This window comes from Mytilus galloprovincialis, chromosome 6, assembly GCF_965363235.1.
Source record: "Mytilus galloprovincialis chromosome 6, xbMytGall1.hap1.1, whole genome shotgun sequence".
NCBI lineage: Eukaryota > Metazoa > Mollusca > Bivalvia > Mytilida > Mytilidae > Mytilus > Mytilus galloprovincialis.
Window position 1 is genome coordinate 101,666,768 of NC_134843.1, and position 13,807 is coordinate 101,680,574.

Consider the following 13,807-nt stretch of genomic DNA (forward strand, 5'->3'; position numbering starts at 1 on the left):
GAAAATAAACCCTGGTCTGCTAGCTTCATGTATATTTTTTCTACCAATTTAATATATAACTAGAATCATGCAAACAGACTTAAGGAAAAGGCATGTAAGTTCATCATACAAATATGACACTTTTTCTAGACAATCCAGATCTTGCAAAATACGTCGCTAAAAATTGTAACCTTTAAAATTGTTGTGCAGTAAAAACCCATATGGGAACTTTCAAAAGTTGGCAGGTATGTAACAAGTCTTACTATTTTTATGCTCCATTTATGGGCAATATGTTTTCTAGTCTGTCCGTCCGTCCTGCTTCTGGTTATAAAGTTTATGGTCGAGGTAGTTTTTGATGAAGTTGAAATCCAATCAACTTGAAACTTAGTACACATGTGTTCCTCTTGATATGATCTTCTTAATTACTGCCAAATTAAAGATTTTACCTAATTTTCATAGTCAACTGAACATAGAAAATGATTGTACGGATGGGAAATCCATGTACTTATGACCTTTTCTTGTTTGAAGAAAAAAAATACATTTTAACGATAATGGAACAAAGCAGCCTGGGTAAGTGGGGCTGCTTTTATGGTAATTCAAGTTACCTTTTATTCACCTTCTTCCACTTCAGAGCTATCAGCTCTTTGATTATATTTTATTATTAATCACATCAGAGATCTTGATAAATCGTGTGCATAGTTTAGCCTTATCTATTACATAGTCGTCGCGTAAATAGTTTAAATTGAAAATGTCCTTTCGTTCTTAAAATAGAGCGTTGAAAGGTTCCCTGTAAGGCTGTTGAAATTTTCCTTTACTCCTTTACAAAGGTACACGTGGTGATGAAAACTTTTCGATCTTCTCTGTCTTTATCGAATTAGCGTTTGTCATGTCGTCATAATTCTTTTCGTATTGCTCGGGATTTATCATTACAGTTGCAATGGACTGAAACGAAAGTAAATTTCCGGTAATAATATTTATGTGATGAGCTTCTTTTTGAGAGCTGAGGGGTGATGATGATAACAAGACTAAGCCATTGGTATCAGAAAGCGTCCTTTGCACGTACCGGGATGTATGCATGTCATAATGTATTAACGAGAACAGGGTTAAAACTCGTCATGAGACAAATCAGTTGGAACATGAAGACTCGGCATCAGAAACCAAAAGTAAAATAGGGGACAAGTCAACTTATTTATGTAAATAAAATTAAACAAAAACATTGGTTTTTATACGCCCGTCAAAATTTTGACGGGACGTATTATGGTATACAAATGTCCGGTGTCTGTCCGTCCGTCTGTCCGGCGTAAACATGTCGCACCGTAACTTGAGAACGACTTATCTAAATTTCATGAAACTTAATATAGTTGTTTTTTATGATGGTCAAATGATCTGTATACTTTTTGGTGAAAATATGATTTAAACTTTTTGAGTTACGGCACTTTGTAACTAAAACAGGGGTGTGGTTTTTTTCACATGTCGCACCGTATCTTAAAAACGATTTTTGATTATTGCTTAAAACTTTACACACTTCTTAGTTATATTAATCTTAATATCTGTATACTTTTTGGTGATGATTCAAAATTTCATTTTTGAGTTATTGAGTATTTTGTAAAAAAGGGGGAGGGTTTTTTTACATGTCGTGCTGTATCTCAAAAACGATGTATGATTATTGCTTAAAACTTTACACACTTTTTTGTTATATTAATCTAAAGATCTGTATACTTTTTGGTGATGATTCAAAATTTCATTTTTGAGTTATTGAATATTTTGTAAAAAAGGAGGAGGGGGTTTTTACATGTTGTGCCGTATCTCAAAAACGATGTATGATTATTGCTTAAAACTTTACACACTTTTTTGTTATATTAATCTAAAGATCTGTATACTTTTTGGTGATGACTCAAAATTTTATTATTGAGTTCTTGAGTATTTTGTAAAAAAGGGGAGGGTTTTTTTTACATGTCGCGCCTTATCTCAAAAACAATTTATGATTATTGCTTGAAACTGTACACACTTCTTTTTTATATTAATCTAAAGATCTGTATACTTTTTGGTTTGATTCAAAATTTTATTTTAGTGATAATTGTAAAAAAAAAACAGGGTGGGGGGGGGGGGGTGGGGGGTTTCACATGTCCCGCCATGTCTTAAAAACAATAAATGGTTATTGCTTAAAACTTTATCAGAAACTATTTATGATTATTGCATATTAAAACTTCCACACAAGATGTCGGGCGTATCATGCGCTCATGGCGCAGCTGTTTATTTTTAATTTGATTATTTTGTTGATGAGTTTTTTGTAAGCAAAAAAAATGTCCCATGAAATTGTATCTTCTTGAACTATATTTCACAATTCATCTGTGAAATTACGTTCAGGGACAGAATATCACATTTTTAAACTATTTTATAAAATAGTGTCTCCCTTAGTGAAAAATTGTCCCAAGTGCTTGGACATATTAATTTCATGGATGTTTTATAAAAATATGTCACAAGGGACAATTAATCTTTAATCTAGGAACTATTTTTTTTAAAGTAGGTCTGGAATATACAAATGTTAATGTTTGACTAAAAATGTTAACACAATTAATATTTAAGATATATCATCAATTCATTAACAGTAGAAATGCAAGTTTTGACAAACAAATTCCTGCCGTTAGATTTCTTTGGTGTTCATTTTTTTTTTTATGAAGATATAAATACTTAAGTATGAAATAGTTATTTTTCAGACTGAAAACATCTTCTTAAAAGGCCTCAGAATGCCTCAGAATGCAGGATTTTGCATCTAAATTTAAAAAAAAATCTGGGGGGCATGCCCCCAGACCCCCCTAGCAAGTTGAAAGATTTTCACAACTTTTTGAACATTTAAGTGTCTATTTCATTTGAATTAACTAGTTTATGTGAAAATTTTTAACTGATTTAGTCATTAAAAACGATCCGATTCAAGCTCAAATATGAAAAATCTACCAAATATGCCAAAAAATATCACTTTTCAGATGGTTTTTGTCAAAAATGAAAGTGGCCGCATCCGTGTTCATGCTCAACCTTTATATATGTTATATATTATCATAAAATACAACTTATATTTCAATATTAAGGATGAACACGAATGGGGCCACTTTCGTTTTACACGAAAACCGTCTAAAATTCAACTAAAAAGCTAGAATTGTGAAGATTTCAGTAATTTAGCATGACTTAATGGTGCTAGAACCCGATATATGTGCATTGTAATGTCAAAAACAGCCTATATTTATGTAGCAGAATCATTCTACTGTCCAATAAATAACTAAAAGTTTACATTTTAACAATTTTGTAAAACTGCTATATTTTGGGGCCAAAAAGGGGTCTTACTGGACCTACTCCTTTGTTTATCAGTTTTTGCTATCTTCATCCACATCAATTTGAACATGTTGAAGTAATGCCCTTTCCGCTCTTGTAGCACACTTGTCTACTGGCTCTCGTAGTTCTTGCTACACTAAGTAGCATCTAACATTGCTTCGTTCTCTTGTAGCTAACCACACCAAGTTGGCCGCTACATCGAGTTGAGCATTGTTTCCATGTGCATTACTGACATTGTTATTCCAGCTTTTGTAGCCTAAGCTGCACTGAGTAAACAACTACTCTTCTGCTCTGATAATTTTACAATAGCTGCTACACCGAGTTTAACTATTTCAGTAATTTAGAAAATGCTGAGTCTGCCCTCAACTACCTGCTACCAGTTATTTTCTCATATTTGGAAAGTTTCACAGTGACCCATGGACTATCACATTCAAGCCTATGTGGTTAAGTGGTCTAGGGCGCTGGACACGGTGCAGGTGGTGTTGCCCCGATGTCACAGAAGCATGAAGTGTTCAAATCGAGCTGAGTGAAAAACAAAAAGTTGCTAACATAGATTTGAAGATCTAACATTGCTAAATTTGGGACAAATTACTGTGGATTCATTATTTTTTGTTGGATACAAAATTTTGTGGTTTTCGTGGGAAGAATTGATCTATGAATTTGAATGTTTAAGGAATTACAAATTTTCTATTTGCTAAAAATAATTTTTGAATGTGTTCAGAGATTTGCAAAACCACAAAATCAAATATCAATGAAACTGCAAGTTTTCCTCAATCCACAAAAATCCATACACACAAAAACAAATGAACAAGGATGCCATTAGACAGTTACAATATTTAAACATATATATTGAAAAGACTTGCCTAAAATGCATGTAACCATACTTTATCTCTTGTTTCATGCTGAAAAACAGTATCATTTTCAACCACTGCAACACAATTGTGAGATTGTTATATACATGGTTTACTTTTACAAATTGTGCATCTCCTTAAATCTATGTATTAATTTCCATTTTCAATTTTATTGTCTGATTAATATAGTTGTAGAAATATGAACTACTTGCAGATCATGGCTTTAGACTGTGTTTCTCAGAAAAATGATGTGCTGTTACTGTGGTCTGGGAATTTAGAAGGTGACCATCTACAAGAAACTGTAAAGACTTTGTCAGATAAGGTTACTGAGGCAGGATCTATTAAAGTGGAAAATTTAGACAGACTTCAGATCAGTAAGTTAAAACAAAGATAAAGCTTTATTTTAATTTACTTTAGTTTATATGCATTTTAATCAGGCAGTAATGTATTTTAAGACTGAAAGATTTATTGTTCATGTTTTTCGGAAAAATAGGTAATTGACATTCTACTTTCATGACTTTTTTTTAAATACCTGATCACTAAAAAAACAGACATGTCACCATGGGTCTACTTGTTCATATTTGTGTGATAATTACTCATGTAAACGAAGCAATACATGCTCACTTTTTATTGCTTTTCCTAAATTTTTACTCTAGAATAATGATTCAGGTTCTGTATAAATAGAAAGTTTCTCTATTAAATCCAAGCACTGTTAACAGAAATTCTCTTCCTTGAGAATGTAAGACATGATGGAGTGTCTAAATCTGGTGGCATCAGTGACATAAGCTATTTGTTTCAAAATGTTCAAGCTATATATATCAGGAAATAGAAGACCTGGATGCTTCTTACCATGTACAGTCTGCCATGTGACCTATAGATGTTATATTCTGTGTCATTTGTCTCTTGTGGAAAGTTTTCCTTTTGGCAATCATACCACATCTTCTATATTATATTTTAATAATATATATATATGCCCATTGTTCTTGGTTTAGTATTTGCTTCAAGAAATATTTTGTCATGTGAATATTTTGCTTATGTATGTATGTGTAATAGGATAACTTTATTTGGTATATGATCCTTGCAAGGTCTACATATTTGTCGGATAGGATTCACTTGACCTCATTTCATTGATCATTGATCAAGGCTAAGTTTTCATTGTCAAGTCTGTATCTCAAGTACTACATTTATAAGCACTAGATCAGCTACAAAAGTGTATCATGACTTTAAGATTGTAAAGTGTACATTTCATAGACACTTAATTCCGGTAAAAATAAAATATCAGCACTGATTTTTCGAACTCACCAAAAACATTACTGTTCATAAACCTATGACAAAATAACAAAATAACAAAACAATGAGAATTCTTGTACAAAACAAACAAAGTAAAGACAGCCACCAAGTATGCCATTCCTGGCTTTTTTCAGGGAAAATTAAATATGATGCATGACCTAGTAAGTGCATATAAATATATTCTCAAAGAAAGTGTAATAAATTTGTTCCAACCAAATAGTAATAGGTAACTAAAGTTATACATTCAATTATTGTCATTTTTACTGAATTTATCTAAATTCAAATATTATTCGAAATAAGATTACTGGTATAATCTTGACGACCTGCACCAGGACCTTGACATAAAATGTAGGAATTAAAGAAATATTTAATAATACATTTGTATCTTAAATGTTATATGTTTGTTCAAATTGCATTTTGTCCTTTATCATAGCATCACATTCAAATTCAGCATTTGATGTGATTGTGTCCAGTTTACATTCTACACACAGTTAAGTATTTGATGTGATTGTGTCCAGTTTACATTCTACACACAGTTAAGTATTTGATGTGATTGTGTCCAGTCTACATTCTACACACAGTTAAGTATTTGATGTGATTGTGTCCAGTTTACATTCTACACACAGTTAAGTATTTGATGTGATTGTGTCCAGTTTACATTCTACACACAGTTAAGTATTTGATGTGATTGTGTCCAGTTTACATTCTACACACAGTTAAGTATTTGATGTGATTGTGTCCAGTTTACGTTCTACACACAGTTAAGTATTTGATGTGATTGTGTCCAGTTTACGTTCTACACACAGTTAAGTATTTGATGTGATTGTGTCCAGTTTACGTTCTACACACAGTTAAGTATTTGATGTGATTGTGTCCAGTTTACGTTCTACACACAGTTAAGTATTTGATGTGATTGTGTCCAGTTTACGTTCTACACACAGTTAAGTATTTGATGTGATTGTGTCCAGTCTACATTCTACACACAGTTAAGTATTTGATGTGATTGTGTCCAGTTTACATTCTACACACAGTTAAGTATTTGATGTGATTGTGTCCAGTCTACATTCTACACACAGTTAAGTATTTGATGTGATTGTGTCCAGTTTACATTCTACACACAGTTAAGTATTTGATGTGATTGTGTCCAGTTTACATTCTACACACAGTTAAGTATTTGATGTGATTGTGTCCAGTTTACATTCTACACACAGTTAAGTATTTGATGTGATTGTGTCCAGTTTACATTCTACACACAGTTAAGTATTTGATGTGATTGTGTCCAGTTTACGTTCTACACACAGTTAAGTATTTGATGTGATTGTGTCCAGTTTACGTTCTACACACAGTTAAGTATTTGGTGTGATTGTGTCCAGTTTACATTCTACACACAGTTAAGTATTTGATGTGATTGTGTCCAGTTTACATTCTACACATAGTCATAGTTAAGTATTTGATGTGATTGTGTCCAGTGTACGTTCTACACACAGTTAAGTATTTGATGTGATTGTGTCCAGTTTACATTCTACACACAGTTAAGTATTTGATGTGATTGTGTCCAGTCTACATTCTACACACAGTTAAGTATTTGATGTGATTGTGTCCAGTCTACATTCTACACACAGTTAAGTATTTGATGTGATTGTGTCCAGTTTACATTCTACACACAGTTAAGTATTTGATGTGATTGTGTCCAGTTTACGTTCTACACACAGTTAAGTATTTGATGTGATTGTGTCCAGTTTACGTTCTACACACAGTTAAGTATTTGATGTGATTGTGTCCAGTTTACGTTCTACACACAGTTAAGTATTTGGTGTGATTGTGTCCAGTTTACATTCTACACACAGTTAAGTATTTGATGTGATTGTGTCCAGTTTACATTCTACACACAGTTAAGTATTTGATGTGATTGTGTCCAGTTTACATTCTACACACAGTTAAGTATTTACACATTTTGTTTTGTTTATTACAGCGTCATATTCAAATTCAGCATTTGATGTGGTAGTGTCTGGTATTGTTCCTCCCTACAGTACAAAGCACAGTATAGATCAGCTGGGTGAAGTATGTCGTCTACTTAGACCTGGAGGTACACTTGTTATACAACAGGCTGTGGATAATGGGTCCAATGGAGGAACACCAGAGGCTGAGAAAATAGTGTCTTTGTTAAAGTTATCTGGATTTGTTCAAGTAGAGCAGGTACCTTCACTTCTTTCTTCACAGTTTATAATTGTTAGAAATCTGCATTAAGTTGCTGGTAGATAAAATGATACTAATCTATCAAATTTATAATATTTTATTGCCTTGAAAGTTTTCCAGTCCCTTTTAAGTTGGAACTTGAATATTAACAACCATGATTGACTATTTTTGGTGCAGGTCTTTCACCTTAACTGTAATTCAGTGTTTGTAAGAGTCTCCATCATGTCATTTTTAGAAGAAGAATAAATCAGCTCTACCAGTGATTTTTATTCTCCCTTTGAAGCAGAAGCTTAAGGATAAAGCCCTTTTAAGGATAAAAACCATGAGTCATTGCTGAACATTAATATCAATAGGCAGTCAAAGGATTCAAACATGAGGGAATTTGAAAAATCCTATGCATCATGAAAGATTGGGTTTATTTGCCTATATCTATAAGAGTTTACCACAAACTTGATTTGAAAAGTTCATATTGCATAGAAAATTCAAAGAAAAAAAATGCATCCAATTAGGACTGAAAGTTGAAAAAAGGAAGTATTCAGGATTTAAGTTTATATGATCCTTATGTCTCTTACAGTTTATAAACATGATTAGTTTCCAGTGCACTCACTAACTTTTGTTATTTTAACTTCTATTTTCATGAAAGAATGAAATTAATTCCCAGAGCACTGATTAACTTTTGTTATTTTACTAGCCAATCAAGACTGACGATTCTAACAGAGCAATTCTTCAGTGCAAGTGTAAAAAGCCAGACTACGAAGTAGGAGCATCAACTCAACTTAAACTCTCATTTGCAAAGAAAACAGGTGGGTAAATAATTCCCCTCATTATTAGCAGTCAGAGATATTAGTCCTTTCTTGAAACTCCCAGCAGAAATCCAGAATATGATTTTGAAATTTCAGTTAAATACAAGTTATTTCATTTGTATTCCTGTTTTGTAGGAAACAAAATGTTCAGTTTTCTTTGTTTGATCCTTCTCTCAGACAAATATTAAAGCAATAGGTCAACCGTTACTATATTTGGTGTATGTAATGATTGCTATGTGCACACATGTGTCTGTCTGGCAAGTTTCAACAAACCTTGACCTCATTTTCATTATTTATTGGTCAAATAAGAAATTTGTCAGATACTATAAACAATAGGTCAAATATATTTAGTGCATGGCATGATTGTAAGGTGTTCATGTCTATCTGGCAGATATCTTTAAAATATGAATGTGACCTCATCTCAAGGTTCATAAGTCATGTGAAGTTTTTTTTTTATAGCCCTGTTTCTAAGTAATATGTTTTTTAAAACTGTCTCAAGAGAGAATTTAACATTGTAAAATTTAAAGTTTAACTGAACGTTTTAGATACTGTCAGTTAAAGCAGGAAATCTTTATTAACAATACATCCACTTTATTTGATATTGGTTGATAGTTGTCACTTGGAAATCATACCTTATCTTGTTATTTTTATATTAACAGTGAAATCTAATGAATGCACAGCTGTGATTTTGTCTGGTTTGTCATTTTAATTTGGATTTTCCAAGAAAGATAACTCAACTACTTATTCTTTTTCCTAATAAAATGTGATATTAACTCATCTTTGATACATGTTGAATAAAGCTGTTTGTTTTATAGAACCAACAAAGGTGGATGACAATGTAGCTAAGGTATGGAAGTTATCAGCAGACGACATATTGGATGATGATCTGGTAGATGATGATGCATTACTTGATGCTGATGACTTAAAGAAACCTGATCCTTCAACACTACGAGGTACAGAAATATATAATATTAGTGGACAGGTCAGAATGTAGTTAAAAAATTACTACTTCAGATATTTATATAGATGTCTGTCTTTCTCATAAGATGAAGGTAAAATAATTTATGTATTTACTCACAATTGTATAAAAAAACTATTATAATACCATGAATTTATCTGTAAGGTGATAATGGTTATTTATATCCTCCAAATTATCTGTAAGGTGATAATGGTTATTTATATCCTCCAAATTATCTGTAAGGTGATAATGGTTATTTATATCCTCCAATTTATCTGTAAGGTGATAATGGTTATTTATATCCTCCAAATTATCTGTAAGGTGATAATGGTTATTTATATCCTCCAAATTATCTGTAAGGTGATAATGGTTATTTATATCCTCCAATTTATCTGTAAGGTGATAATGGTTATTTATATCCTCCAATTTATCTGTAAGGTGATAATGGTTATTTATATCCTCCAAATTAGGATGAATGAAAAGAGACACCTTTGATTGTTGAATTTTTCACCAATTGTAAAGATTCCCTGCGGATTAAGAGCTTTTTTTTCTTCAGTTTTTGCATGTGTTTAATTTTGAAGGTCATATATGATAACCTCTGAAAGTTTAATGTAGTTTAAATGTGTTGCTTAGTTACTGGTATTTGCCTTATATTTACACAGTATTCTTTTCAGGGCTTCCAAAAAGTATTTAAGCCAGCCGGACATTTTATATCTGATCCTGATTTTAATCCCTAAAGACTAAGTCACAAAAGGCAATCATGGAAATCACTTGCAATTGGCCATCCCAATGATTGACATTACGTCATTAGATAAAAAAAAAAGGGATATTAAACTTTACTTTGATATTAATTTGATGTTTTGATGTAAACTGTTAAATTGGCAGTACATCAGAGTGCTCATATCTGCTGAAGACTCTTTATTTGTGCAAAATGACGTTGTAAAAAACTTTTTGTTTCGTTTGAAATCACATTTTCTTAAACCGGATGTTGACTTGACAATGGTAAAACATGGACCAGAAACGGATACGTAAAATACGTGTACGACTGATTGAAGAAACTCTTTTCACGTTATTTCTTCAACAATATACTTTAAACAAACGTTTGATACAGGTATCAATGTAGTTCTGATGATTTTTCATTTAAATAAAATTGAGAATGGAAATGGGGAATGTGTCAAAGAGACAACAACCCGACCAAATAAAAAAACAACAGCAGAAGGTCACCAACAGGTCTTCAATGTAGCGAGAAATTCCCGCACCCGGAGGCGTCCTTCAGCTGGCCCCTAAACAAATATATACTAGTACAGTGATAATGAACGCCATACTAATTTCCAAATTGCACACAAGAAACTAAAATTAAAATAATACAAGACTAACAAAGGCCAGAGGCTCCTGACTTGGGACAGGCGCAAAAATGCGGCGGGGTTAAACATGTTTGTGAGATCTCAACCCTCCCCCTATACCTCTAACCAATGTAGAAAAGTAAACGCATAACAATACGCACATTAAAATTCAGTTCAAGAGAAGTCCGAGTCTGATGTCAGAAGATGTAACAAAAGAAAATAAACAAAATGACAATAATACATAAATAACAACAGACTACTAGCAGTTAACTGACATGCCAGCTTTTTAAGTTTTTTCATCAAATCATGTTTATAAAGATGTTTCTAATAATTTTAATCTTTTGAACTAAATTAATTAGATACAAACCCCTGAAATGTAACAAATAACTTTGAATAGACAGATCAATTTATACGATGTCTGGTAATGAAAGTAGCTTACTTGTCACCTGAACAGGTAGATTTCAGCTGTCCAACAACTAATTAGAAAGTTTTGAAGTAGGGGTTGTTTTGATAGTAATTAATCATCATGTCACTTTTATGACAGGAGGTTGGGTCAAGAAGATTGCGAATTATGTTAAAATGACCGACTGTTAGGAAAGCCTTGAAAACTAAAAAGTATATGACCGTTTCAAGATTTGCCCAACTGGACTTTTACCGGACATAATACAAATGTCCGGAATATTTGACTGTTTTGGAAGCCTTGATTCTTTTATTCATATTCAAGTAAATTGCATGGTATCAAAAGACTCAAATATTGGTTTTAAAAGTCCTGTTAATTCATTTACATACAGGTGAACCACTGATTAGTCCCCTGAGAAAACAGTAATAATCATACATGTTGTGTATCTGTAGCTATTGTTTATTTCAGCTGAATGTGGAACTGGTCCTAAGAAGAAGAAGGCCTGTAAAAACTGTGTTTGTGGTCTAGCTGAAGAACTTGAGAATGAGAAGCCTAAGGCTAAGGCTGCTACATCTTCATGTGGTAGTGTAAGTATACCCAACAATATTATTATTTAAGGTGCTACCTAACACTGCAAGGAGATAACTCTGTAAAAACTGTGTTTGTGGTCTAGCTGAAGAACTTGAGAATGAGAAGCCTAAGGCTAAGGCTGCTACACCTTCTTGTGGTAGTGTCAGTATACCCAACATGTTTTTATTTAATTAGGAAATTTATGTACCTTTAAAAAATAATTAATCCTTCAGGGCTGTTCTATTTAAACATATAACATGTATAAGATGTCCAGGGAAGGCACTATCAAAATGGTGTGACCTTAAGATTTTCACTTAAATTTTCAGCTTCCTTGAAGCCCACCAATAGTGAGTGCCTTCCCTGTGTCCCCTGTATGCTTTAATAGAACAGCCCTTATTTCCAAAGCATTTTCTTATTTCTCTCAAAATATGTTGAAAACAAAGACCTTTGAATCCCTTTTCAGATTTTTAGTCCCTGTTAGAAGCTTATGTTATCTTGACATAATAATAAGCAAACCTAGTTTAAATTATGGGACATTGAATGTTAATTGTCACATAATAACTCTCTAAAAATGTACCAAGTGCATTTAAGTTACATATAAATGTGTATAATATGTTAGAAAACTAACATCACTTGCAAAATTTAGTGTTTATATTTAGAAATTTAGAAGTTATTATAGAATGATTGATTCTTAACAGATTATTACACAAAACCAAAAAGACGAAGGTCTTAGACAAATCTCACCACTTCTCCCTATCAGTTTCAAAATGAGAAGTAAGACGAAGGTCTTAGACAAATCTCACCACTTCTCCCTATCAGTTTCAAAATGAGAAGTTACTTCTCCCTATGTTTCTGAAGTAATGGGAGCCCTGGTGTCTATATAATATGTTAAGCTCAAAATCATCCAGAGGTTAAAATTCTTGAATAGATTAAGCAGACTCTAAACTATCCATCAAAACCAAATGATCCAAGTAACGAAAAGCTTTTACAAATGATACATCATCGTAAGAGGTTTCTGAAGCAAGTACAAGAACATGTGTTTGGATTACGCTTATTCAGTAGAGATCAGAAATCACTGCCTTTTAAATCTCAAAGGACTAATAAAACATACAAAAAGAATGTCACCTATTAACAAGTTAGGTTCTTGACCATTGCTATATCTTAGCTTTTTCATATTCTACTTTATTTCTCATATTTTTGTCTGATTATTTATCAATTTATGTATTTTCAGTGTTACCTAGGTGACGCCTTTAGGTGCTCATCATGTCCTTACCTTGGAATGCCAGCTTTCAAACCAGGAGAGAAAGTGGTCTTAAGTGAAAGACAGTTGACAGCTGACCAGTGATAGGACATAATCCATCAATAATTGATACATGTACTCAGTTGTGATTACAGAATATGTGCAATGTAAAAGCTCTGTGGTTGTAAATAAATTCATGGTTTACATTTTTTTTTCTTCATATTCATTACCTTCAGTACAAAATTTTATAACGTGTAATTTCCTTCCATAAGTTTACCTAACTGTTCAAGTTTAAGTAGAGGCATAGGTGGCCAAGTGGTCTTAGTTGTTCAACTACTGTAATCACCAGCCAGTCCACAAAGAGGTTGTGAATTTGAACCCTGCTCATGCTGGTGCAATCAACTCTAATGTAAATTAACAAGGATTGTCGTTTTTCCTATCGAAAATCAGTGGTTTTTTGGGGGAATCTGGCTTCCTCTTCCAATAAAAACTGACCGCATAAAATTGCACAATAGTGTTGACAGTAGCTTTAAACACCAATTAATCAGTGAATTTTTAGTTGCCAGTGCTCATCTTGCATTTGTTAAGCCTTGGTGTTCGAGTGGTCTTCTTATCGCAATAAAAATAAGGAAATGTGGTATGATTGTTTATGAGACAAATATCCACCAGAGACCTAAATGAAGTGGATGTAAGTAACTATAGGCTGTCAACAATAAGTGGTGCCAAGCCTCCATATAGCATTCATAAATGTTTAAACCCACTGCATTTGTATGAGCCTGTTGTTCAGTGGTGGTTGTTTGTTGGTGTGGCTCATAGGTATTTCTCGCTTTTTATATAGATTAGAACATTG

General features: G+C 32.8%; 1 protein-coding gene across 4 annotated transcripts in view; it reads left to right on the top strand.

Moving 5' to 3' along the window:
• Nucleotides 1-13,163, top strand: part of LOC143080969 (anamorsin homolog) — a 79,847-nt gene extending 66,684 nt beyond the window's left edge. For all 4 annotated transcript variants that reach the window (XM_076257172.1, XM_076257174.1, XM_076257175.1 and 1 more), the window contains exons 2-7: nucleotides 4,372-4,531; nucleotides 7,420-7,643; nucleotides 8,335-8,446; nucleotides 9,262-9,399; nucleotides 11,616-11,734; nucleotides 12,949-13,163. In XM_076257172.1, coding sequence (XP_076113287.1) covers nucleotides 4,372-4,531; nucleotides 7,420-7,643; nucleotides 8,335-8,446; nucleotides 9,262-9,399; nucleotides 11,616-11,734; nucleotides 12,949-13,062 — 867 coding nt within the window. In that variant the 3' untranslated portion in view covers nucleotides 13,063-13,163. The remainder of the gene's footprint in view (nucleotides 1-4,371; nucleotides 4,532-7,419; nucleotides 7,644-8,334; nucleotides 8,447-9,261; nucleotides 9,400-11,615; nucleotides 11,735-12,948) is intronic.
• The last annotated feature ends 644 nt before the right edge of the window (nucleotides 13,164-13,807 follow it).